Raw genomic sequence first — 27885 nt, 5'->3', positions numbered from 1 at the left:
TTCCCCATTTTACTCCCACAAGCTCCCCAGGGCAGCACACAAGGAGCTGTACGTGGTGTATCTCTGCATGGAAGGGAACAGAGACACAGAATATCACAGAAGAGCAGAGAAAGGCATAGTCTGTTAACTGTAATTAGAGAAAAAAAAAAAAACAAACAAATTTATGAAGCAAATAAACTTGGAAGTGTGTTAGCTCTATACCATAAGTGCACAGAAGGTAATGCCTTCTGAAGAGTTTCCATTGCTCCCTGATAATCTAGGCTTAATCAAATCTTTTAACCTTAATGCAGATTTCCTGTCCCTAACGTTCCTGCTGTCCTTCCACACCTCACCCTTGCCCCCTTGTGCCCTCTGACAGAAGCCCACCACAACGGGCAAAGAGCCAACACAATTAATTTTTCAGTAAAAGCCAAGTTGTTGTTTTCTCAGAAACATTTTACACTTCAGGAAACGTCAGAAATGTCAGAGTCCATAAGCAGAAACAAAATCAGAGATCTGCTTCCCTATTAATGCTGCATGACCTCCTCAGCCATCTCACTCCGGGAGAGGAAGACAGTGGGAGGGGGCCAGGGAGCCAAGCAGGGCCAGCCACTGGCTGGCTGGAAAAGCAAACACAAATTAAACACAAGGAGCACCAAACCAAATGCCTCTCCTCGAGAGCAGGCTGGAAAGCTGCATGCTGCTCAGAGGAAGGGGCATGCAAAGCCCAGAGGAGAGCAGAGTGGCAAGGCTTGATCCTCAGTGCTCAGTCAGCCTTAAATTCCTTCTTTGACACTTCTGCAGGCAGAGGTGGCAACCCAAAATTACAGCTGTCTGTAGAGAGCATGAAGGAAAGTGCTGTGTTGACTCTGCTTGTCTCAGAGGGATCCCTGGAGCCTCCCCTCAGTGCCCACCCAAGACAAGGCAGGGGTCATCTTCAGAAAAAACATGTGGGAGTCCTGGTTTCTGTCCCCTGTCACCCCTGAGCTCAGCTGCTGCTGTTTTACTGCACCCTCACTCCAGCAGGAGCACAAACAGCCTTCCTGCAGCCTGCAAACACATCACAGTGAGTTATGTGCACCCTCAGACCCCTGCAGACACACAGAAGGAGATATATCTCTGCTTCCCCAGGAGAGCAGGGACACAGTGGGCACTGAAGGTGCAAGACACCAACCCCATTTCCACAGGAGTTTTACAGCCCTGAAGAGCCAAGGGCTCAGTCACCGCCCAGTTTCATCCTTTGTTGGAGCTGATGGCCAGAAGTACCAAAATGTGTAAAAACAGGGCAGACTGCCTCTTACCCAGAGCAACTCAACATTTTAGTATTGCTTAAAAATCAAAGAACCACAGAACCATTTAGGCTGGAAAAGCTCTCTTAAGATCAAGTCCAGCTGCTGAGCCAGCAATGAGAAGTCACCACTAAACCATGTCCCCAAGCACGATTTTTAAATCCCTCATGGGATAGTGATTCAAGCACTCCCCTGGGCCACCTGTTCCAAATGAAGCTTTGCTCCAGCCTGCTGGGGGTCCTTACACTTTTTATTGTTCCAAGAACCACAAGCACCAACATTACTGACAGAACTGAGCAGTGTTTTCTCCACAAAAGGGTGACATGAGGCTCCATTTGGGCTACTGCAGCATCTTCTCTGCAGTTCCTGTTAAAGATAAAATCACATATTTTCTTTATTTTCTTCCTCCATTTCTGCTCTCCTCTGAGCACACCAAGGAATTCTAAACATTTTCTGGCACATTCATAGTAATTAGAGTCAAGTCCTTGAACAGGTGATCATTTTTCAGCCCTTAAACGAAGTTCCCTTGCTGGGTTAGTCCCCAAAGACTTTAGAAAATGGCATTGAATGGAAAAATACCCACACATGCCTTAATTTGCTTACACTGACTCCTGCAGCATCACAAACACAAATGACAAAAGAGGCAGAGCCATTTACAAAACTGGAACAAAACTTTTCTTTACAGATGCACCAGCAAATAAGTAATAAACTCCAAGTTATGAGAGATTTGCTTACGATCAAGCTCTGTTTTGTTCATCTATTACACAGATTGATTACAGGATGAATAAAACAACATCGCAGGCACCTGAGGTCTACATGGCCACAGCAGGTACAGCTCACACAGATCCAGCTGAGAGGCAGTGACACATATCCAGAGGATAAAAAAACCTCTCACATTCCACAAGCAAACTCACTTTAGCTGCAGCTTTGAATCCCTTCCAAATATCTGAATGAATGATCACACTTCAGAACAGCACAGGAGCTTTCTGCAAGAGACATTTAGATTAAATATCATAACTGATTACAGGAAGAGCTGGTAGCCCTGCTTATTACAGTTGCCTAATGCTTCTGATCTTTAGACCCTAATCCTGCTTACCTATAATTTTGCCAAACTCTAGCCATCTGGACTGCAACTTCATGTGCCTTTTGTCTGCCTCAGGCAAATTTTAATTTCAGCCAAAACAGTTTGACTGCTTCTAAGACCAAGGCAGAGAAGAAAGATTTATCTTTCCTTTTTTGCCTACAGTAAGAAATCCTGCTGACCTTTTCTTTAATTAGCTAAAGCATTTCCCAGACTTTGAAACAGAACTCAGCTTTTGACAGGATTTTGTTCAAGTCCGTATAAACATGAACTTTTTGGTCACAATTTGGGGGTGTGGCTGAGTTTGATGCGTTTTTGTGGTATCTGCAGGAACACACCCTGATGCAAATTATTTTTGTCTTTAGAGTGGGAGATGGAATATGAGTTGATTTTTTAAAAAATATATTTACAACCTTGAAAGTTCACACTTTTTAAAAGAGGGCCCAGAGTCTGGTGCATTAATGCTTCTTTTTATTAACTTGAAGACCACGTGGAAGTACTCAAAGCTGAACACTCCAGCTCTTTGCCTTGCCAGTTTCAGAGGACCAAAAGTGTGTGGTGTAAAAGCCAGCTTTAACCAAAGAAGCTGAACCCAAGACCTAAACTTGAATATCTATTGTTACACTGCAGTGAACACAAACTTAAAAGGTCTTCATTAAGGTCCTTCTGAATTCTGGTTTTTCTACCAGTGAAAGAAGTGTGCTTCTGCTCAGTGGTGAGCATATGAAGCAGCATGAAAAGAAAGTACTCACATGCAATTGAAAATTTTGAAGAATTCTATCTTTAGGTGTCATTTAAAATATTCAAAAATAGACATCAAACAAGGAGATGCAAAACTACTCATTAAGGGGCATTCATTCAGTGCCTTTACACAAGGGAAGAAGCTTGGGAAAACACATGAAGCTATAATTAAAGGCTGTATTCCAGTGCACAAGAAACCAGTCTGAGGTTGCAGAGATTGCCTGGTTTGTTCATAATCTTTATAAACTTTTCACGCTCAACGATGTCCTGATGCAGTTTTCTGGACACAATTTTGTGATCTAGCTGTTGTTGTGAGAGGAATCCAGGAGGATCAACATGCATCTGGAGAGGTTACTGTCTTCCAGCTCTGTATCTTCAAGATGCATTTCAGGACCAAATGTTTACTTACTAGTAAGTCTAATTATTTTTCATGGTTATGTCACAGTGAAGCATCACAAGCTAGACAAAGAAATGGGTTTCAACCTCTCTCCAGTTCAAACACTGCCTTTTCATTTAATGTGAAGCATTTGCTTTTAACACTGGTAATGCAGTGCACTTTATAGAGCATCTTCAAGGTAAAAATCTATGCAACCTAGTGAAAAAATAGCATTATACTGTCCATTAGTTCAAGAAGCAGATTCTGAATCACATCCCTTAGAAAATGAACCATTTCTTCAAATGTCAAATGCACTGTTTACTCCTCACTGGCAGCAAAATGTGATGTACAAGGTTACCAATATAATTTCCAGGCCATTATCTAAACAAACAATCTATGAACAAAGCAAGAAAGGGGAAAAAGTAGCTTATCACCTCCAGCTTTAAAGCTGCTGCAAATTCCAACATACAAGTGCCATCTCTCAACAAACACAGAGTAGCTGCTCAGTATGGAAACATACCTTTAGTCTTTCTTCAGAAACCACAAAGCTCATTCTCCAAGGACAATGAAGGCTCCATCAGTGCTTTTCAAGGCAGATCTTCCCCCCTTTTCAAGGCTACCCCTGTAAATGCAGGCACTCCATTCATGGCAGCACATGGAGGGAGTGTCACCTCCTGGTCCCTGCCGTGGGTGGCTGCCCCTCTGTGCCAGCTGCCAGGAGCACCTCAGCCCCAGCCTGGGTCCCAGAGGAACCCGGCACAGCTGGGCAGATGTGGACCCAAAACAAGGCAGGAGGTGTTGGGCTGTCCCTGCAGGCTCCCTGCCATGCCCCAGCAGCACACCCCCAGCCCAGAGGCTGAGCATCCTCCTCCTGCTGTCCCTGCTTCCTACAGAGGGTGAATTCCAGCACTCAGCTCACCAAGCAGCCACACCACCCTCCTGCTGGAGCACAGCAACAGTCACCATCCTGAAATAGGGGTCTCCTCCAGCCAGCTCTCATAAGCTCTTGGAGATCTATTTCAAACCCAAGATAGCTCAGCAACCTTAGAAGGCATAAAATCAGCAGGATGGCTTCTGTGGTAGTGTTGGAAACAGAAAGGTTTTATTAAAAGGCAAAATAACAAAACTCTTTACAGAGAAAAAATGAGCTAGGTGCAAGATGGTTCTTGCTCCTAGTAAAACACCCCACAAAAGCAGTTGGTTTCTTTGTTTTCTTTTTCTACTAAATTGCTCAAACGGGACTTTTTGGCTCCTGTCCAATTGGCTGCTATCCTTAGGTTTGAGGTGAAGTCCCCCAGGTCCTATGAGATGTCTTTTAACCTAATTGAGGAGAGAAACTTCTGGGCTTATTTCCTTTTTGAGGGGACAAAGGATAGTTTTGTCACTCTGTCAACAGGGGACACATTCCTATACTCTCCCTAATCTGCCCCAAACCAGCTCTGTGCTGGAGCTGGGACAGCCATGGGTCACCTCACACATGTGCCCATGGCAGGATCAGCCTGGTGGTCAGACACCATCCTGCCACCACACGCAGCTCTGTGCAAAGCCAGAGGTCACCAGCATGGCCCTGGCTCCACAAGAAGCTGAGCAGAACCATCCACTGTCCACTGCTGGGCTCTTGTGATTCCTCAGCCAAAAAAAAGTCCAAGTACTCAATGCGTCTTACTGACACATTAACAGAGGCCAGCTCCCTGTGACAAGTGTTTGCTGGAAGCAGAAATGCTGTGCAAGAGATTCAGCACTCCTCTTGTCATTTTTCTTTTTAGACAACACTTTGTTTTATTTTTTTTTTAATGTCTTTTGCGCACAAGAGGAGGCTTAGCTGCAGAGCCCCCCACAGCCCCACTGTGGGAGACAATGCCTGACATCACAGTGACAATCCTTCCCAGGCCACCACCCAGCTCTCACCGAGCACACCACCATAAGGAGCTGGATCATGGCAGTGCAGCTGGACACTGCAACCAAGCATTCCCCCGACAGCATAAAAAACAACCCTAAAAGCCTCATCCAGGGGAAGTTGTGCACCTAAATCAACCAGCACAGATTTCCACAGTCCAAATGGTAGCTCTGACCCTGTCATGATCTGGCATTCTCAGCTGAAGGACCAGGGATGCTATTTGCTTCCATTTAAAGAACTATTTTGAATTTATGAGCCAGTATTTAAGAACAGCTGATAGCCCACTTACATGGCAGACTTGAGCAGATTAAAATAATTTCATAATTAAAAGGCAGTAAAAGCATGTGTGTCATTTCAATATAATTCCTCAGAAATTCAGTAGCAATCTGATTTTATTTTTTTAATGAGATAGATTAGAGAGCATGCATTGATCTGATTAGTCTTCACATTCTTTCCTCCTTTTAATGTAAACCAATCTCCTTACATGGATTACTGGGCCTATTTAATTTCCTTTGCCTAGAAAAAGGAACATCATTTTTCACTGTGATCATAATAGGAATTTGACCAATACAAATACACTGCATTACTGCAATCTGTTACTCACCAATTTCCATCAAAAGGAGTGAATGCCAAAGCTGTGAGCTGTAATCCTAGAGGCAGCCTCACTGTTCTCTACTGCTTTTAAAATTGCTTCTTTATGGCACTCAGTCACAGATTTTTTTACTTGAAGATGACAAATTTGGGAAGAGCTAATCAGCAAAAAAATTCATTTGCAATCGATCTACACTGCTCTTTGTTTTGCCTTGTCTCAGAGGGTTTTTTTTAATCTTCACTTGCTAACCAACAGGTTTGTGATTTTTTTCTCCTAAGCACACATTCAGATTATTTCTTTCCAATTAAGTTTTGGGGTTTTTTTAATAGTAGCAGAATAAACATGCAGTGCTTCCCACATTTAATCTGTCATAGAAGATGCATTAATTCCTAAATGAAATACTTCATGGAAATGGCTTCACTGTCACACATCAGAATTTTCCCTCGCCTCCTGTGCATCCCTGGCTGCCACACACAAACCCAGATGTGCCTCTCTGACCAGCCAGTGTGACACAGGACACAATCCAGCACCCATCATAGACACCTAAATAAGCCCAGCACACCACAGCAATCAGAGATTCCATCTAGCACTCTCTGGAAGTGCTCAAAAACCACATGGATGTGGCACTAGGGGACAAGGGTGAGTGGTGGGCTTGGCAGTGCAGGGTTAAGGGCTGGGTTCAATGAGCTTAAGGTCTTTTCCAACCTAAAAGATTCCATTATTCCTATGACAGCTGCACTCTGAGGGCTGCAGCAGACACAGCACCAGGTGCTGCATCCCAGTGTGCCTGGATGGAAAGGACTATTCCAGGTATTCTGCTTCCCACAGTCCAGCCTGCATCCCCTTCACAGCTGCAGGACAAAAACCTAAACTCAAACATACTGCTGCCACAGAAACAAACACAGAAGATCCCACATCCCTCAGCATCTCTCCACCATCCATGCCAGGTGTATCTGTTTTACTTTCTAGTGAGCAGTAATAAATCTGCCACAAGCACTTCTTTGATACCAAAAGCAATGTGGAGAGCTCTGCCTCTTCTGGGCTGAGGGAATAAAGCCAATTTCAGACTACTCAATTTCACATGAGTAGTGGAAAGTTTGACCAAGGCACTGCTATGGTTTTTTGAACATTTTAAGTATAAAGCCCCATGCTTGAAAACTGGATTGTCAGTGCCTCCAGAGTGTCTAAAAGTTACACTTTTGCATGCACCAGATAATCCAAGAGGCACTGCCAGCCACACACACTCGTGAGGAAAGCTGTCATCTGTCCTCACTGTCTGAGTGGTGTTTTTCACAGATTAATATACTTTCACAGTAGAATGAAAGATTATAAATTGCTAAAATTGATTTCACATCAGTGGTGAAGTCAGAGTGAGTAACACACCTGAGGTGACCCAGTCTGCTCAGGGGAACGTGAAACCACAGTGTATTGACAGTTTAATTGGCTCAGCAAGAGTTCATTTCCCTCAGATGAAATGCACCATTGGCCATTTTATCGCTATATCTTATTGCTGCTTTAAAAGTGAAGCAGATGACAATCTAGCAAAATGTTTTCGTTACAGAGACAGCCCCTGTCTTTATTGCTGGGTGCTGGCTTCCTTCCCCCTTCCTTCCCCCTTTCCTCCCCAGCTCTTGTTAGCATTTTAAGCACTTTGCAGGATGAGAATGCCTCTATATATCCTTTCAGGACAAGTGATGGAAGATGCTGCTGTGCCCATTTCTGTACTGGAACTACAAAGGATAAAACACAAATATTCAACAGCACCAAGCAGTTCTATAAATACCACATTCAAGGGTAACATGACATTTATATCACCTTACTGCAAGCTAAAGAGATGTCTTTTGACTGCTTTATAGCGTTGGGAGGCATTTAAAGAACGTTAGTACTTGAACTATCAAAAGATGATAACTTGGAGCTCAGAAGGTAATTACAGAAAACAGCCCACTTGTGGAAGCAGGAGACGTGGAGGAACAGGGAGCCCTCTCTCCCTGCTGTCTCACAGCTCAGACAGGGAGTGCAGGCAGAGCTTCATGGGGCAGCACCACCTCACAGACCTGCAGAAGCTGCAGGAAATGCCACAGGTGCCACAGCAAGGCTGTGATCCTCCTGCAGACCCCCAGCCCAGACGGTCTGCAGTCCCTGTGGAGCTGCAGCATTAATTCCCCATCCAGAAGGCCTGCATTCCCCATGGAGCTGCAGCATTAATTCCCTATCCAGAAGACCTGCATTCCCCATGGAGCTGCAGCATTAATTCCCTATCCAGAAGACCTGCATTCCCCATGGAGCTGCAGCATTAATTCCCTATCCAGAAGGCCTGCATTCCCCATGGAGCTGCAGCATTAATTCCCCATCCAGAAGGCCTGCATTCCCCATGGAGCTGCAGCATTAATTCCCTATCCAGAAGGCCTGCATTCCCCATGGAGCTGCAGCATTAATTCCTTATCCAGAAGGCCTGCATTCCCCATGGAGCTGCAGCATTAATTCCCCATCCAGAAGGTCTGCATTCCCCATGGAGCTGCAGCATTAATTCCCCATGCAGAAGGCCTGCATTCCCCATGGAGCTGCAGCATTAATTCCCTATCCAGAAGGCCTGCATTCCCTGTGGAGCTGCAGCATTAATGCCAGGGAGCAGCCCCAGGTGCACACAGCCAATTCCTCCCTTTTCGTCCCCAGAAGGATGAAAGCACCATCCCTTCCACAGCACAAAGGCAGCAGCAGAGCTGGCACGGGACAGCCCCCAGCAGCAGAAGGCACAACAAGCACCCACGAGCTCCTCCACACACCCTGAACTGGGATCCCTCAGCCCAGACAGCAAGTGCCATGCTTAGAAACTGCTGAAGCAGCACGCAGGCAGCTACAAAAAGCCCCTTATTAACCTCCAAGCCTCATTTCACCCAAGAGGGGAAGGACGTCAGCAGTGTTTAATTGCAGGGCAGAAACAGAGGCACGACGCAGGGAGGGTTCTCAGCCACACACAGCTCCCCACTGCTGCAGCCCTCAAGACATGAAGGCCCCAAAAGCAAGGCCTGGGAGGCCAGGGATGTCTCCTACTACCCATTTTACTGCTCTGTGGACATGACAGAGGGTTGCTAGTATCTCTGCAAAGGGTATAACACAGAACCTTCCTGCAGCAGTCAACAAACAGATGCATGGAAATGCAGGTGGGAGCAGGGGAGGCCATGAGTGAGGGGATGCATTGCACAGCTCAAGGGGGATGCAGGAAAACAGCAGCCAAAGCCAACCAGGTACCTCCTGCAAGGAGACACCCCAGAGACATGCCAGGCTCACCAACTATGAGCAAGGCTGTCCAAGAGCACCAGGATTTTGGGAATTCGTGGGAAATGGGACCACTGTGGTACTGGCCGAGGCAGGAGAGGGGGAGCCCCACACCTCAGGCTCAGCATCATGAGAGGCTCCCCTGAGGGAAGAACCACATCCAGCACCCCCAGAGCCCAGTGAGCTGCATGTCAGTGCTGTGCTGGCAGTGAAACTTCAGGCAATGAGAGGAAGAAACAAAAGCAAAACCAAACATCTTTCAAAATATCCCTTCCCGGTAGCATGCACTGTCATGCAGTTCTTCCAAAGCCATGGTTTATGTGGCTCAGGAGGGCAGTTTCATGCCCTAACTCCTGCATGATGGATTTTACAATTTGTTAAAGAAACTCATCAATCCTCAGCAGTCATTTTTAATGCCCAGAGCCTCCACAAACTCCTGCATTTTGCTGATCCCCCAATTTCAAATCATTTGAAATTGCTGCTACTATTACAGCTCTGCTCCTAAAGCTAAGCATTATGGCACACTCCAGACTTCCAGCTTCGTGTGCTGGTGTAATAAACAGATTAACTGTGATTTATGAACAATAAGTTCTGGTTATTTGAAAGGAAACATTACCTCCCTAGACCAATTCTGACAACCAGAGATCTCTCATTATGCAGACATTATTTCCACCTACCCGTAATCATTGGTTTAGAGCATCGTTTTCGACCTGGTAAATGTATCACCATAGTTTTCCACTACAAACTTTGTGCATCCAAAGCATCTGCCAGGATGCCCCACCAAAGGCAGAACACCAGCCTGAATTGACCCAGTGAGACAATTCCTATTTTAAATTCAAGTTATTAAGATAATATTAAAGCAACAACAAATTAAAAAGCTTTTGCAGAGAAGGGCCACAGTGGAGGTGGGTACATCACAGAAGTGTCCAGCAAGACTCCAGTTAGCAGAGGACTAATTAGGAAGAGGAATGATAAGATGATACAGAGATCTGTTTCTTGACCTTATTTATTTGTAAAGTCTAGTAAGAGTTTTAATATTCTCTTCCAAGAAATTTATTCATTCTTTTGAGTCTACTCTAAAATGTCAGCTTAGTATTTTACAAGCCCACAAGCAGGAGCTGACATTTTCACATGCACTTTTCACCTGAAGCTACTAAACTGACCACCCCACTCAGGACACTTTCAAGTCCTGCTAAGCATCATTTTATACATTTATTCAGTTAATTGCAATTACTTTCCTCCTGCTTAGAAAAGCTGAGCAGCCCTGCACACTGATTAGGCAGCCAAGAGCCATCCACACAGCACAGCTGTAACCTGATGGTCACATCTCCCCTCTGCAGGGCTGCTTCAGCCCCAAGACCTCCCCAGTTCCCTCATCTCCACATTCACAAATAGTTACTGACTGTCCAAGCCAGAGACTTCTCCCACCTGCCCCATTTCACCTCCTCCCTCCCCAACACACCAAGGGCAACAATGCAGTGCTGAAATCCACCCAAGGCTCTCCCTACCGCCAACACCTGAAAGACCTTCCTGAATTATCAAAACTTAATGGGCTTAAAGATCCTGGAGTATTAAACTATTCCAAATGATGAGACAAGCTCTGCTGGGCAGTGCTGGTATCAGTGGGCTTGTCTTGGTGATTAACATGCAAAAGCTCCCACCACACAGCCCAATCTCTTCTCACCTAATTGTTACGTGTATCTTGGATTTACCTATGCAAGGCATAATTAGTAGAGATAAAATACTTTATATAGTTAAACCTCTTTAATAGAATAAAAGAAATCTCAGCTCCCTCACCTTGACTCTAACACAGTAACAGAGGCTCGTGAAAAATGAAAAGCCTTGAAGGATTTGGAATAAGAAACTTGGAGAGACAATCGCTAATCTTTTATCTTCCAGACTTCAAGCAGAATCAAGTTCTTCAAAGAAAACCCAATAAAGCCCAGACATTTTCATCATAACAAAATAAATAATTCAGTCATGCTTTAGAGGACTCCAACATTAGGATTGGCTATTTGATATATTTGTGGCTTAGGTGCCTCTAAACTGATTAAAGATAACCTGATAGAAGCTTGCAATGTCAGAACTGCCTTCATTCCTGACAGATATGAATGGATAGTGTAAATAACTATAAATAACCAAAATGGCTGCATTTATGCCTAATGGAGGATTTACAGCCTTCAGAGCTGCCTGGTAGGACTAAGAGTTACAGCTCTGCCTTTATCCTACCACAGCACACAAGGAGAGATCAATCGACATCCTACCCACAGCAGCTGCTCTGCCAGAACCACCAAGGGCCCTATCCAGAGGAGAAAAGGAACAGGATTCTCCCATGGAAAGAAAATAAACATGCACAGGCAGGTTTGTTGGTGTTGATTTATTATGGTCTTCCTAGAACCCACTGTGAAGCACACAACCCAAAAGCCCCTCAAACCTCTGTAGCCCCTGCAAGTTTCCCCCAGTAGAGCTTTTGTTATTTTCCAGCTGCCATCTGCAGAAGGAAAGATGCCACTGCCTTTGAGGGAATAGACCAGGTCATCATTTACCCCTCCAGGTCATCACCAAGGGGGCCCCAACTGCAGCATCCCAGGCAATTTTTCAGTTTGGGCTACTGCACTAAAACTAATAATCTAATAAACCTTCCCACCATCCACTGCATTCCCAAAGCTCCAGCAGCAGTGCAGCCCCACAGGAGCTATTTGGGAAGTGGATGGAAGCAAATTCTGCACCCACACAAGCATTGGGGCAGCTCAGTTCGGGGTCAGGAACAGCCCCAGTTTGTGTCTCACGATTTCCACCACTGCTGGGGGATTGCAGAGCAGAGCCACTGACACACTCAGCAGCTCTGTGTTGGCACCATGTGGAAAAGTCCCCCCAGGATGGGACTGGCACCAAGAGAAGGGGCTGCACAGAGGCAGCACCAGATCCTGCTGTTCACTTCTTTGAGCAATCACTTAAAGCTCTCCCCAGGAGCTCTGTGCAGAAGCAGCCCCTCACAGCCAGCTCTCCTGTTCCCGCTCTTCTCACTTGATGGAAGGGGAGATTACCAGGAAATCTGACACAAAGAATGGGTGCAGATGCTCCCCCTTCTCTCAGAGGTCCTTCTGTGCTTAATTGTGTCACCATCTTTCCACTTTTTTCAAGTACCTTTTCTCTTGAACAGAAAACTGGTAGGAACGTACCACAAAAGCTGCAATTGAGCAGCTGCTAAAGCTTTAATTTTCTGCTGTCCACAGAGCAATGTGGCCAATATTCAGGGCAAGAAATTAAGTGACCATTCAAAAGCAAACTCCCAGGCTTGGGAAGCAGGAGGAATCAGGCTGATAAACACTGCACACAAGCCAACCCCATGGAACAGTTCTTTAGTGTGGGGAAGGGGAGATAAAGAAGAACCACACTGCTATTTTTCTGCTCAAGTTTATCTTTCACAAAGTTGAGCCACTCAGATTTAATGTTTAGGAAATCAACAGAATTCATTGAGGGATTTTTTTTTTTGTCATTGTTTCAATAGGTAAAGACTAGATGGTGGCAGGGCAAGAAATTCCCCCATTGAAAAAAGCAAAGATCTGATATCAGAAGAAAAAGAGGGGGAAAGCAAACCAAAGGCAAGGTTCTCACCATTCTCTGAAGCAGCTGAGTTCCATTAACTACTGGTTAGTTTGGATGAGAATATTTAGCAATCCTAAATGTCACATGACAGAAGACATGAGCAGTTCTGAGGTGATGGGGTTCATCCCAGGTTCAGAGCTGAGAACCCCAACCAGGAGGTACCAGCATGGATACACCAAGGGAAAGAGAAAAAACTGCCCACAAATATAATCCTGAAGCAAGATTTAACTGCAGTCAAGGCAGCCACAATCCATTTTAACACTGTCAAACACAGCAAGTTTCCAAAAGATTAAATCACTACTTAAATCATCTTCATAATTTTAAAAAATGCCTCTGAGATAAGACCAGGAGCTAATTGTACCATTTAAATTTAGTGAAGGGAGGATTTTTTTGGTTGGGATTTTTCCTTCTTAACTGCAATAAAGAAAAAGCCCAAGGGTCTAAAACTAATAATCTAATAAACTTTGCTAAGTGAACATTGTAACAGATAGGCCTGGATGAGATTTCCTGTAAATGCCAGACAATTTCCCTTGATCTTTATCAGCAGAGATGCTGCTCTAGCTTCAGCAGGAAGAAATTAAATTTCGTGCAAAATAATAACATCTGGGTGAGATTCTGCTTGTCAGACTAGCAGTCCCTTTAGATGCCAGGGTAAAAATATTAAAATGAACTCTGAAGGATTTCACATTTGTGTTTTTAATATGAGTGGTTGAGCTGTGTTTCCATACCAACACATTTCCCCTCTCTGGAGGGAGATGCAATTATCCATCCTCTGCACTGGGTCCCTGGACTGGGGGTCTGACCCAAAGCAAAACACACTGGGAGCTCTCTTCCCTGCCAGAGCACATCTCAGAGCTGGCACTGCTTCCAGCTGTCCCATCCCTGCACTCCAAAGCCACAGGGAATCTGTCCCCAGGACCTGCAGGAGATGTTCAGGGGCCACTGGGGCTCCTCCTCCCTGACCACTCCAGCACCCCGCAATAGCTGAGTGCCCTGCACAGCCCTGCCAGGGGCACCCTGCACAGTTCCTATAGCTGGAACAGCCTCTGGCATTGGAACCATCAAAATACTCTTAAGCAAGCAGCAATCAAAAGATCAACCTATTTTAAAAAGTGTTCTCCTACAAGCTTCCAGACTAATTTTAAAGATAGCAAAAGTAAATGGTGTTCAAAGTCTAATGAATCGTCCTTCCAAGACCAAAACACTTTATACAAGATAATTAAAGTGAGCTCCTCAATGGTTCCAGCTAGGAATTCCTCCTCTGCAACGGGATTGCAAATTATTTTTAGTCACTTTAGAGCTTTTTTAATAAGCAGAAGTGGTCGGAAACTGTTCAATTAAATGCTTTTCTTCCCCACCACCAAGAATGGCAACTCCACATACCAGGGCTTCTCAGAATAACTTCAGCTTCAAAACCCCTGCACAGGTCCCTGGGCCAGGGTGGAAATAACAGTTTTAAAAAAAGGGTGTGGGGTTGGATAATTAAATCTAAGCAAAGGGTTCAACTCTCTCCAGAAGTGGCCAAAAGTCCAGAGCCAGAGCACCCAACTGCTGTGCACAGCCTGCAGCCCCACAGGGTGTCATTCCCACACACAACAAAAAATAATGCTGCAGTTTCTGTCAAATGGGAAGGAGGGAGGCAGGCAGTTTGTATTCCACCCAGATTATTCACTATTTCTGAAGCTGGTCCACATTTCCAATGTCTAGGAAACCCATCTTTCATTAGTTTTACTCCATTCTGGTTATTAGAATTGGATCTTAATGGTAACTGCATTAAGAATTACTGGGGGGGGAATGTGCTGTTATCTCCTCAGCAATTCATTTGATCTTGCATTGAGAAAAACAACGTATTAAACTTCATCAGTCAGTTGTGGCCCAGAACAGAGCTCTGCCCTGATCTCACAGGCTTCAGCAGGTCTTGGGTCTTGCTATTAGTGAGGCATTAACAAAAATAAATCAATTATTCTGCAAAAATATCATCAAGAAGGAAAAAACGCTTGGTTGCCCATGACTTCTTTTTTAAATACAGGCAAAAACACCATTAATACAGAATGATGGAACCTCAATAGGACAGCACTCAACAAATAAGCAATCATTTCACTGCACATTAACCATAAGGCCCTAAAAAATAATTGCAGATTTAAGTGGCACAAACTAGTGTGCATCAACACTAAAAAAAAATAAAAAATTAAAGATCCATTTTGCAAAAAAACCCAAGCAAACAAACAAAACCATCATATTATCATTAGAAAGAGAGCTGGCTCACACAGCAGAGCATAGGGTTACCAAGCACTCAAATATCCCATGGGGCACCAGGGACCACATTTGGGAACCAGCAGCCTCTGCCACCTTTCCCACAGAATACCCAACTTTGTTGTGCAGTGGATAACAATAACAACACACAGCTGGGGCAGATCTCAGCAAGCATTACACTGAGGTGACAACCAGATCACCTCACTGCAGGCTGTATTTTGGGACTGACAGAGTCAGACAAGACAATACTTGCACAGAGATTTTAATTCTTGGAAAGGTGGGGCATTTTTGTTGTTTTTGTTTGGTTGGTTTTGGATTTTGTTTGTTTGTTTTAATTTGCACCTCAAGAAGTTTAGCCTTTAAATTTCCATTCATTCTTACAGCTGCAGGAATATTTAGGACAAGCCCTGCAGAGCAAGCACACAGCAAACCAGGTATATTACCAGTCATAAACAAGCATATATAATATCTACAAACATAAAAACAAGCAAAGCTTCCAGCCACTTGCACTTCCAATTGCCCAGTGCTGAGCAAGAGGAGCAGAAATGCTGCCTCCTCCTGCAGGTGAGAGCAGCACCCCCAGGGCTCACCTTGGAAGACAGCAGCGTTCTGGATGACCAGGAATTTCAGCTCCATGCTGGCAGCCTGCAGCAGCTGCTCCATGTGCAGGCGGGCAGCTGCCTGGTACTTCTCCTCCATCCTCCTGGAGCAGCACGTGGAGCCCTTCGGGACACACACCTGCAGATCAGTCCCTGCCGAGGCACAGGAGAAGTAGATAATTCACATTAGGAGGTGGAATTAGGAGAGGAAACCAATTCCAAGCATGACTGTGGCTGCAATTACTGTTTGGGCAACTTGATGGCATTTCTGGAATGTGTCCTGAGCAAGCAGCTTGGCCAAAGGAAAGGGTGGATAAGGCAGAGCCCAGATTGCTGAGCAGCGGCCCCCTGTGCTCCCACACACCCCAAGCACTGATGTGCCAGTGCTGAGCAGTGATCCCAGCCTCACCTGGCTGTCCCCTGTCTGCCCACAGCACTGAGGAGTCAGTGAGAGCAGGAAAGGTGGAAAACAGACAAGATTTGAGGCTGTGGATTTACACTGACTAGAGCAATGTATGGGCTACATCAAGGAGGATATGCTTGTGATTTGCATAAAGACTTGAAAGTAATTTGGGAACAACAGTGCTATTTGCCTCAATTTCTACCCTTTTGTATCCCCAGCAACAACAGTAATAGCAGAAGGACACAAATATAATGATTTACTTGGCTTTTTAGTGCCAGCTTTTAAATTGTGCAACCAAATGTCCCTGTGCCATCCTTCCTTTGCAACAGGCAAAAAAGCACAAGGCCCATTGCTTCACTGATGGCTGTCCCACTGCAGAAGGACAGATCCTGAGGGATGCTCTGAGCACTGCACAAGGCAAGACTCTCTTCAGCACCACCTTCACTCATTCACCAGGATGGGACAAAGCCAGGGGACAAACACCACTTGCTCTGGCATCTCCAGCACTGCTCAGTGATACTAAACTTCTTTTTTTTTTTTGGCATTCCCAAAGCATTTATTCATAGAGAAAGTAGACAACTTCAAGAGAAGTGTTGTTAGCTAAAAATAAATAAAATCTGGGGAAGAAAATAGAAATCTTTCCAGGCTCAGACACGAGAAGATGAAACAGAAGAGCTGGAAGTAGCAGCAATAAAAGGCCCTATCTTCCATCAACTTTTAAGAGCAAACTGAGGCCCCAAACACACAAGCAGAGCAACAAGCTCACATCAAAGCAAATAGCTCTCCTTATGCAAAACACATCTAATCTGATCCTGCTGTTAGAAACTCAAACAGCAAAAACCAGCTCCATTAAAAATGGCTCTCCAGGGTCAAAGAACAGCCAGCACCCACATTTCATTGTCTGCCACCCAAACTGCATCATGCCCAAAGCAAAAGCAGCTCCCTGCTAGGTTCAGCTCTGCCAAGAACCTGGATGGGGAAGCAGTCCCCAGGCCAGTGACCAACAGCCCCGACAGAGTGAAGGCTCCTCACACCTCTCAGTCTGCCTTCCTCCTTGTTATAGAGGGTTTTTCCTCAGTAAAAGCTACTTTGGTAATTTACATCTTTGCTCTGGAAGGATTATGCTTCCTTTCAGGTTCCTGTCTTCTCTCCTTCACAAGAGTCTTTTACCACATCCACTCTCTCCCTAATTACTAGAAAGTGTCAAAAGTCACTTTTGCAAGTGTAGTCTAGAAGAACAGGATTAATATTAATGTCAGTTCAATCGTGTGCTTCCTGAAGAAGAGTCATGCACAGTGCCAAGGGAAAACCAGCTGTCAGGGCTCAGGAGCAGCGACAGCAGAAATCCTCCTCCCTCCAGCCTTATCCTTTCCCTGGCACAGCATGGGAAAAGGAACATGAAACACTCCATCTACAACATGCACTGCATGTGGGGAAAGGAGATTTAACCAGTGCAGGCCCTGCTGTTACTGCAAAAAAACTCATGCAAAGAGGGAGAGAGGGTCCACACCCCCATCCTGGCTCCATCACTCCCCACTGCCTCAGTTTCCCCTTCTGCAAAGCAGGATGCCTAACACAAGTCCCTGTGGCACAGAGCCAGCAACACCAATGTCTCAAGCCCGAGCCTCAGTGATTTGTGAACTCACCACTCCAGAGGAGCACAGCGACAGGTATTTCATGCATCGAAAAAATAAAAGGGACCATAAAACCACGTAACAGCAAGATACTGCATTAATGAGAGAAGCAGTTGTATAACAGCAAGTTAAAGAGGTTTTTTAAAGTCAAACCCAACTCAATTTACACCACGAAAAGGCTTAGCATGGTCTCTTTAACACTACAGTACGCCCATAAATTTCTTTTTAATACAAAGCTTATTTCCTCCTACATTTATTATATTAGGACACATTTCAAATTATAAAATAAAAATCCTTCCATGATTAATGGAAATACCAATATAGAAAATCTGAGAGTTGGCAATTAAGATGTCTCTTGAAGTTAAAGCCAAGGATAGGAAGCAGCAAGGTCATCTACTCACATCCCATCCTTCTTTTTAGCAATTAAGCCAACTTCTCCCCTTAAATGGATCTTTATTTTTGTGCAGCAAAAAGACAGACACACACTGTATCAGAGCAATCACAGAGGAGGAGGAAAAAGCCTGGGAATTAACTCAGCTTAAAATGTTCTACAGAGGCAGCCAACTAACACGGCAAGAAACGTCACGGTAAACACAACAGGACAACACAGGCAGGGCAGGCTCTTGGAAGGTACCAGGGACAAGCTCCTTCTTGGCACAGTGCTGCTACAGAGGGACAGGGAATGGGGCCTGACTCCCATCTGCCAGCTCTTTTCTGTGTATGGCTTTCCCAGATGGCGAGCTGGCTCCACCACTCCATCTCCGAATCCCCCAGGAGCCGCAGGGATGGGAGGTTTCAATGCCAGTCCCCCAGGAGCTGCTGACCCCAGCCCCAGCAGACACAGATGAAACAGAGACAAAGCTTTTGACCTGCAGATGCATTTGGGGTTCACTCATGGCATTGCTCGAAGGAGCCTTTCTGCACTCAAGCTGCAGCCCCCAGGAGCCCCAAGACCACGCGCGAAGGATGCGGAGACACGAACGCCTGGGAACGCCAGCAGCCCACGGACCAGACACCAGCAGTGCATGAATTAGGGTGCCACACGTTTCTGACTCCAAAAAAATGCACGGGAAAAGGTCCTGTGAGTCATCAAATCCTACCTCAGCCTCCCAATCCTCCCCCTCTCAGCGTTTTATCTAACACAAACACCTCCAGCGATACTCCGGCTGGTGAGATAGCGAAGCCCATTCCGCTGCCTAATGGCCCTTCACTGTTAAGACCGTTTTTATCTCCCAACCTACACAACCCCTTTTTCTTAAAGTTTCAAGCCATTACACCTTGTAATGCCAGTCTCAGCCCTTGCAAACAACCTTCTCCTTTTGCTATAAATCACCACAAACTCATTTTCAGGAAGAAAGTGTCCCTCAAATTACTGCAACCGTTTTATTAAATTGCATTTGGATGCTCACATACCAATCTCGGCAAGATTAGTCAGATGATGAGATGCCAAGCAGAGCAGCCTGACCCTCTGACACCCACCTCCCACGGCTGAGAAGGCACTGGCTGCAGCCCCTTCCATGGGTGCAGGAACGCCATCAGAACTGTGCCATTTATGCCATCTTGGGGAACAGCAGTGTAAATGCTCCAGCAATTCTGCATACGCTCCCAGCTGACAGAAATAAACTCTAAAGCTGCACTAATTTCAGTAGCACCCTGCCTCTTCCTCCTCCCGACAGGGAATTTTTACTGACGGTCAGGTGGTAGTGAATTTAAACCATTACATTTGACTTTGATGTACAATTATTCCCGCAGATAGGTGGTTAGCACAGCAGAAGTGAAAACCATTTCAGAGGATTAAATGTCAAAAATAAAAGCCCTCAAGATCATCTGTGGGGAGTTGCGGACTCCTTCACAAGGCTGAAGGATTTTCCTTGGATTTCAAGCATCCCAGGATAGCTTCAACCCTGTCATCAGGTACAGGCAGGCAAGCTGTGCACACTGAGGCACACAAGCCTTCCCACCCAGATCCAATGGCAGCTTAAATCAGATTAACATTCCCCCCAAATTTACCCCGGGCATTGCCAAAATAAGAACCTGTCCCTGCTTAGTGCCACATTCCTGCAGCCTCCTCCCCATGTGAGGGGGCTCTGCTACTCCATGCATTGGCACCTTCGCCTTCTCCAGTCTGGAAGTGTCAGAGGAGTTCCTCCCACCCTCTTAACTCACAATTTGGTACTATTACCCACAAGAAATATGCTGTTTTGGGTCCGTTTTCCTCCTCCAATTGTTTTACAACCAGCATCATGCTTTAAATAGATAAAAGCAGTGACTCAACATTTAAATATAGTGGATTTTCCCCCAGATTTTTCAATACTTTTTATTAAAAACCTTTTAAATTATTTGATTTAGGTGGTTGTGCATCTGTCAGTGCCTTTTAACGCTCGGTATCTAGGGGGAGGAAAAGGAAATGCAACTGTTTAGAACCCAGATTTAATGCTGATCTTTATAAAGCTAATTAAAGAGATATAAATTATAGACCAACTCATTCAATAGGTGATTTAAGTTGGAACAGTATGCATAGTACATGGGATATTTATTAGTGCTTAATTATCCTTTATTTTCTATTCCATCTTGTGTTTCACAAGACCATCTGACTCTGGATTCCTCCCCTAGTCTTACAATGTTGGCCAAATGATTCTCATGCAAATCTAACACCCTATAAAAACACATCCTTTAAAAGAAGACATTACAGTGAAAAATAGGTTTTACAGAGTAAAAGTTTCCTCCTAACAAATGTATAAACACTGTCACCAAGGGAGTTAACTTTGGGCACCCACTCCCCACACAGATTTGTTACAGTCACATGCACACATCCCACAACCATTCCAAAGACCAGGAAGAACACTGTTCAGGATGTTGTTAAAGTTAACCCCTGGGGAAAAAAAATAAAATTAATGATCTCACTATAAAACCACTGCCTGGGGAGGTTACTAAATTTTAGGGTTCTGCTCCTGCTCTCTTAACTATCAAGAGAGCAACTTGCAGGCCTGAAATAATTAAGAACAGAAAACTCAATTATCTAGTAAACTAAGCTTTTAAACCACCATGCTAAGCTAAATGGAAAGGCTGCACAGGGAGGAGCATCATTAGTCCCACTCGGAAAAAACAGAATAAAAGAGCAGGAGTACAAAGGGAACCAGCTCATGAGCAAAGGCACATTGACTTCAGTGGGAAGAGCTGGGATTTTTAATTTTTAAACTATACGTTGGCACACACCAGCTGCCAAAAAAAAAAAAAAAAAAAAAAGAGAAGAAAGCTTGACGTGCTCAGCCAGCCACTTGTAAAGCACTACACCTCAACTCCAAAAGGTTAATCTCCTATTTTCTTAGGGTGAATCCATATTTGCTTCCATCAAAGAAAATGAACAAAAAGCTGGAAATAACACTTTGCTGTGGGAGAAGGAAAGCAGACCTGCCAGCAGATATTTCTGTCAAGATAAATATTCCTCAGTTTTCCACTGTTCCAGAGCAGAGGCACCCATCCCCTGTCCCCTTCCTGCAAGGCCCCAGCTCACCCCTTCCCCTCTACCCACAGGCACCAGCCCAATTACCTGTCACCACCAATACAGAGAAACCCAAATGGCAGAGAGGAGAGAAAAACAGCAGGAGAAATGGAAATTCAAGCTGCTGTTTATAGATAGGAGAAATTATGCAGAGAAAAGACAAATGGAAGAAGAAAACCAAGACAGGCAACATAGGAAAAAGAGAATTTAGTTATTAGTGAGCATGAAGCTACCCCAGCACAGAAGCACAGGCTGGCTCAGGAGCTGGCATTCAGTCTCATCTTCATCAAAACCCAGGAAAAGCACTCTCCCATCACCCTGCCTTCACTGTCTCCAGCACATCTCTGATCCAGGTCCAGCTGAGATGAATTGCATCCCCCCACCCCTTGAATGGTCAGCACAGCTGACAGTAGTTAAGCTTTGCTGTTCCCCACCTCTAAGCAGACCAAAACATGCTCCAGAGTGACAAAAACCTGGTCCCCAGACTGCAGGACCAGAGGAGGCCAAGCTTCTCACTGCCTGGTGCACGCCTGCAGCTACGCCCAGAACATCGATACTGCTCACGAAACAGCATGACACTTCCCTCACACTTAGCAGAATTGCCTTTTTTTGGGTTTTTTTAAAATTAGAAGTGTGGTCTCTGTCTGCTTCAGAGCTCTCCTACGGAGCTTGCTGTGCCAATGTCCCTCCAGCCCACACAACGCTGATGCAGTAAAACTCAGCTCTGGGACATTTCTCCCGAGGGTGTTGCAACTCAGCAGCATTCCCACTACTTACTCCTTCAGCAGCAACTGCTCATAGTGCAAAATGGGGCTTCCAGAAACAACTGTGTCAAAAAAAAAATAAAAAAACACATTTTAAATAAGTTAAATTCAGTTTCTCCAGGGTGGTGTGATCCACTGGGAAAGGTTCTCAGAATTGATTCCGTGGTGATTTGTGGCTGGGAACACCAAAACTTTTTTTAATTGACACATGCATGAAAGGAAGAAAAGTAACAAACAGATGCCTGGAAAATAGTCCTTGAGTGATGTTCCCTTATTACAGAGATTTATGCAGCTGCTACTAGGAGAAGCAAGTGCTCTGAAGTGTAATTACCACACAGAGTCATGCAAAATGGGCCAGATCCAAGGTATAAGCAAGCAGTCATTGCTTTAATTATGATCAAGTTTATGTACTTAGGCAAATGTGAAATCCACTTTTGATTTGATGTGTGGGAACTTTATCATCGTAACAAGCTGGAAGCATTCACTTGAAACACCAGCCCCGTTAGGAGGTATTGATCCAGCTGCCCAGAGGCTCTGCACAGAGGCAGAGGGCTCCTTACTCCTCCTGGCTCTCAGGGGAGTGAGAATGTCACTGAGGAACCCCAGCAACCTGAGCTCTGCTGGGAAGGGAGGATACCAGGGCAAAAAAAGCCACTGCAATCACAGCCAGGCCAGGCTGGAGGTGCTGACTGATCACACTGCAGCATGGCAGCCCCTCAATGCAATGGGAATCATTCTCCGAGAACCTGTCCACTCCTCCATCACCTCTTGTAGTGTGTAAAAACACACTCAGCAAAGTTACTTAGGAATTAAAGCAAGCAGCTCACTGGCTTTCAAAGAAACAACTTCCTTCTGACAAACAGAATTTGTCAATTCAGTGGTGATAAGAGCAGCTCTTTCCTGCAACTCTTCATGCAAGCATTTCACTGGAAAGTATCTCCAGTGCCACTTCCTTACTGACCAGGAGACTAAGGCCCTGTGGGACAGGGAGAGAAGAGATGCTGCTCCTGCAGACAGTCTGAAAGGAGCATTAAGTGTTGAAATTCATATGAGAAGAGAACATAAGGACAGGCAGGGAGAGGAAAGGTACACTCTCACCAGGACTTACATTTGAGCTCCCCTCATATCTCCCACAGCTCTTGAAAAGCTTAGGCATTGCTACAGACCAAAAGACTTGGGATTTGCACCAGCAGCCACAATACCTCGCAGTCCCAGCTCTGGGCACCCCATTTGTCCCCTCCCCTGTGCTGCAGCAGCTCACTGCTGAAGGAACTCCTGTGCTTCTGGCCTGTGCGACACCGAATGCAAGAAAATGTAACTCAACACATCGTTATTAAAAGCGGCCACCGCTGGCGATGATCTCATTGCACCTCCCCTGCCTGTTATCTCTTCCTTTTCATACTTTGATCACAAGCTTTTCAGGGCAGGCGTTCTCGGCTGCGTATGGAGCCCAACTCGAGAGCAGCGAGTTCTCCAGGCAGCTCCGTAACGCAGCCATCACAGCGCTCCTTTACACACACTGCCAGTGCACAGCCACCCACCTGGAGCAGCCGGCACTCCCCGGCTCCCAGAAAGCCCCAAAGAACCTTTAAAAGGCGAGGAATTCAAGTATTTCGCTCACTTTTTAAACCAGGAATGAGACATGTGTACAGAAAGCAGCCTGGCAGGGGGCAGGTGGTGATGTTTGGTGCGGTAGCACCCCGGCAGCCACCTGTGATGGAACTGCAGAGCAGAACGACACCTCTCCCCTACCTCGCACCCCGCACGGCACCCGCACAGCCCGGGGAGAGCCGCGCTGCCTCCTCGCAGCCCCGTGCTCTGGAGCTGCGGCAGCCCTGGCTGGGATGGGGGTTTGGAGGCTGTGGGAGCAGCCCTGCAGGGCGGGACTGCCTCGGACCGGGCACACCTCGGCTCTGCCGGACCCGGGACCTGCAGAGTCGTGACGGGTGCGCGGAGCCTCCGCTCGCCGGCGGGGACACGGGGAGCTCCCGGGGACCGAGCACCGGAGCCCCGACAGCGGCGGGCGAGGACGGGGCTGGCCGGTCCCTCCGGCAGCGCCGCGGCTGCACCCCACAGCTCGAGCTCCCCTCGGCCACGGGGGCGAAAACCCCCCGAACAATCCGAGCGCAATGAAGACCCGCGCTCCAGCGGGTTCCCGTTACCGCGAAGTAATCACCGGCTCCGTGTCATCCCCACATCCGACACGCCGAGCGCGGCCGGCAGCCCCCGCCGCCGGGGCAGGGCAGCTCCCCGCGGGAGAGCGGGCAGCCCGCACCCGGCTCCGCAGCGTCCCGCAGCCGCACAGCGACCCCCGCCCGCGGCCCCGCGCCCGAACGGCCCCGGGCGACCCGCGGCGGGACAGCACGGGGAGGGCGCTCTCACCTGGCACGGGGCTCTCGGGCACCCACTTGGCTCCGGGCTGCAGCACCTGGAAGGCGGCGCGGACCGGGCGGCAGGCGGCTTCTCCCACCGGCTGCGCGGCCGCCGGGGCACCGAGCAGCGCGGCCGCCAGCAGCGGCAGCAGCAGCGGCACTCCGCCGCTCCCCGACATCCTGCCGGGCCAGCGGGAGCTCCTCTAGGCGCTGCCAGCGGGCATGCCAGCCGTGCCGGTGCCGGGAGCGGAGCGGCGGAGCGGAGCGCAGCCCCGCGCCTCGCGCGGCGCTCCCGGGGCGCCGGTCCCGGCCCCGCGCGCGCCGCCCCGCCCGCGGCACCGCCCCGCCGCTCATTGGGCCCCGCGGGGCGGCCACGCCCCCCCCGCGCCACGCCCGCCCCGCACCTGTGCGCGCGCGACACCGGCACCGATCCCGGCACCGATCCCGACAGCGACCCTGATCCCGGCACCGATCCCGACACCAACACCAACCCCGATCCCGGCACCGACCCTGACCCTGATCCCGACCCTGATCCCGGCACCGGCACCGGCCCTGAACCTGATCCCGGCACCGACCCCGATCCCGGCACCGATCCTGATCCTGACACCGGCACCGGCACCGACCCTGATCCCGATCCCGGCACCGACACCGTCCCCGATCCCTGCACCGATCCCGACGCCGACCCTGACCCTGATCCCGGCACCGTCACCGATCCCGATTCCAGCAGCGACCCTGACCCTGATCCCAGCACCGATACCGACCCCGATCCCGGCACGGACACTGACCCTGACCCCGACCCCGACCCCGGCCCCGGCACGCCGCGGGCTCGCTCCGCTCGGGGCGCTGCCCCCGGTGCCCCCTCTCTCGCCGCCTGTGCGGTGCGGACCCCGCGCAGCCCCACGCGCGCAGCCGGCGCGGGACGCGCGGTGCCCGGCTCGCACGGGTGGCGCGAGTTCACAGCGCTGCACCGAGAGTGACAGAGCGTCTGTTCAGGCTTTGCCGGCCGGGGCTGCAGGGAGGGCGAAGTTCCACACACTGCGCTAGACCTTTCCCCAAAGGCTGAGGGGACCGAGGGAAACTGACCTGGAAACTGCGCCGTGAGGGCGGAGCGGGGCTGAGTGCGGGGCTGTAAGCACCACTGAGCCCCCCTGGCTGGATAGCCCCCTCTGCAGAATGCCCAGGGGTGCCACGGGTCTGGGGTGCTGCTGGGTGTGCACAGGACAAATCACCAGAGGAGCTACCCTGGAAACAGGCAGCTCTGCAAGAGCAGGTTTTGTTCCTCCAGCAGAACCATTTCTGCACCACTTTCCAGATGGGGTTTTGGGAATGCCTCGCTCATTGAGCTGAAGGTCCCCCAGGGTCTCACAGGCCTGGTCAGATCCTGTGTCCCCCAGATGAAAGGACATTCCAGCTCCATCTCACCAGCAAAAGACCCTGAATGCCACCATTGCACCCTCAGCTGGAAGGGGCCCACGCTGCTCATCACTCAGCAAGCAGCTGTACACAGTGGGAAGCAAGAAGGTGGGGTGAGGAAAGGCTCTATTTAAAACAGCAAGGGTCGTGTATGAAAAGCTGCCAAAGTGGTGATTGCCCAGGCAGTCTCCTCACTGCTCGCCCCCAGCCTGCACCATGCACAGAAAAACAATGACAGAGCAAGTGCAAGCACAAGAACAGAAGAAAAATCTATTTAAAATTTCCAGCGCAAATGCAGGATCAAATTATTGCTAATGGCTCGCTACCAGCTCTTTTTCACTCTGAAATTTTGAACAGGGGTGAAAAATGGAAGTCCAAACTGTGTATTTGTTCTAGGAAAATGCCTGCCAGGGAGAGATTGTTAAAATATATTATGGATATGCGTCTAATAAGCTGGAATGTGCAACACGTCTCCTTGGTTAATGGATTGTCGGAGCCTGTTGCTGTCCACAGACTGCACTATTTATTATCCCTTTATTGTTTCTAGTAAGCATGACTGACAAAACTCCCATTAACCAGGCAGCAAAAAGTCCTGCTTTGCAGGAATTCGGAGAAATCCAGAAATTTCATTTTGTCCAGAGGTGCAGGTGCTGAACAGTGCAAACTGTGCCTGATTTCAGCAGAGCAGAGGGCGGGCGTGTGCTTGGTGATATGGATGAGGAGCCATCCTTTACCCATTTCCATTTCCCCTGGTGCCCTACATGGAATACCAGCACACAGGCTGGGCTGATGAGAGCCACAGCACACCAGATAGCTGCCACACCTCTTCTGCCTCTCCTTCATTGATTTGGTGATGGATTTGTTATGTTTATGCAACAGTTTCGGGTACAGCATTGTGTTAGGTCAGGAATCAATTGGACTGAATTGCAGAACACAAAGGCTGGTATTTGAAGCACTCCTTTATATACAATATTGCAATCTATATTATGTTTATGGCCTGAATTACAGTTGTCTAAAAGGCATTCAAGCATCTCCTGTGCTCATCTTCAAACCTGCTGTGTGTATTTCATTTAGGTACAGGAGGCTTGTGCTGCTCCAGGTAAGTACACAGATACTGTCAAGCATGCCATTAGAGCAAAGAATTACACCCAGTGCCAAATAGGTGCCATTTAGGTATCTCTGCTCAGATGAGGGAGTGCTTTAGGATTTCAAACAAATTAGAAAACAACATTACTGCTCTTTACTGGATCTGGTTTCACAGTGGGATCTGACATTATCTCGACAATGACTCCCTGCGAAAATAAAGTATATTTATCAACAAGGAGATGTGTCAAAAGCAAGTTAAAGGTTCTAGAAACGTGTAACAAAACCAAGTGGCAACCTTTTCTTACAGTCATTCTTCTGAGCTGTACCCAAAGTCTGCTGGCAGGAAGAAAAAGAGCTCACATTTTAACTGGAAAATTTTCCTAATGGAAATCATTTTCCCCAGTTTTCACTCTAGCATTACTGAATTTTCTTGGGGTAATAAAGTCTAGGATGAAGCTAAATGGAAATAAGGGGTGAATCCCATCCCATCCACGGACCAACAATACTGTCATGTTCCGTGGCACCTCCAGCCCCAAGCCCAAAGGATGCTCTCCCCCCACAGTGTCTGCAGAAGCATTCCCAAGGTGACAATTGCAGACCCTCTGACTTCCATCAGAACTGCAACATCAGCCCCATGGGCATCTGAAGCTACTTTCCTGAGCGCAGGCACATCCATATGGCTTGTCCTTTTAATGGGAGGGTAGCAAATGCAGTTTGTCCTGGAGGAGAAAGCAGAAGACTTGCTCCAAGATCAGAGGCAAAGTCACTGGGTTAGTTGTCTGCCAGCAGATGTAGTAAGAGCCAAGTCATTGTCTCATATCCAGGATGATAATTTCCCTTGTTACAACTGCTCACACCGTAAAAAATTCACTTAATCATCTACCTGCCTCAAGCCTGTGAGTAATGAGAGGCAGGATCGTGTGTAGCTGATTTTATCAAATGCTCTTATGAAGTTCTCCACTGGGAAAACCCTGAATCAATTAAAACACCAAGGAGAGATGTAGGAGAGGGATTCATAC

General features: G+C 47.3%; 1 protein-coding gene across 4 annotated transcripts in view; it reads right to left on the bottom strand.

Moving 5' to 3' along the window:
* Nucleotides 1-24682, bottom strand: part of GPC3 (glypican 3) — a 138838-nt gene extending 114156 nt beyond the window's left edge. For 2 of the 4 annotated variants that reach the window (XM_064426649.1, XM_064426650.1), the window contains exons 1-2: nt 24378-24682; nt 15684-15845 (exon numbers count right to left, since the gene is read on the bottom strand). In XM_064426649.1, the coding sequence (XP_064282719.1) occupies nt 15684-15845; nt 24378-24546 (331 nt within the window). In that variant the 5' untranslated portion in view covers nt 24547-24682. Of the gene's footprint in view, nt 1-15683; nt 15846-18598; nt 18618-21464; nt 21595-24377 lie in introns of those variants that run through there. The other 2 variants (XM_064426651.1, XM_064426652.1) reach the window with 2 other exon arrangements.
* Between the last annotated feature and the right edge of the window lie 3203 nt (nt 24683-27885).

Source organism: Passer domesticus, chromosome 7, assembly GCF_036417665.1.
Source record: "Passer domesticus isolate bPasDom1 chromosome 7, bPasDom1.hap1, whole genome shotgun sequence".
Lineage (NCBI taxonomy): Eukaryota > Metazoa > Chordata > Aves > Passeriformes > Passeridae > Passer > Passer domesticus.
Note: the sequence above shows the minus strand (reverse complement) of the source record. Positions and strands in the feature narration are given on the sequence as shown.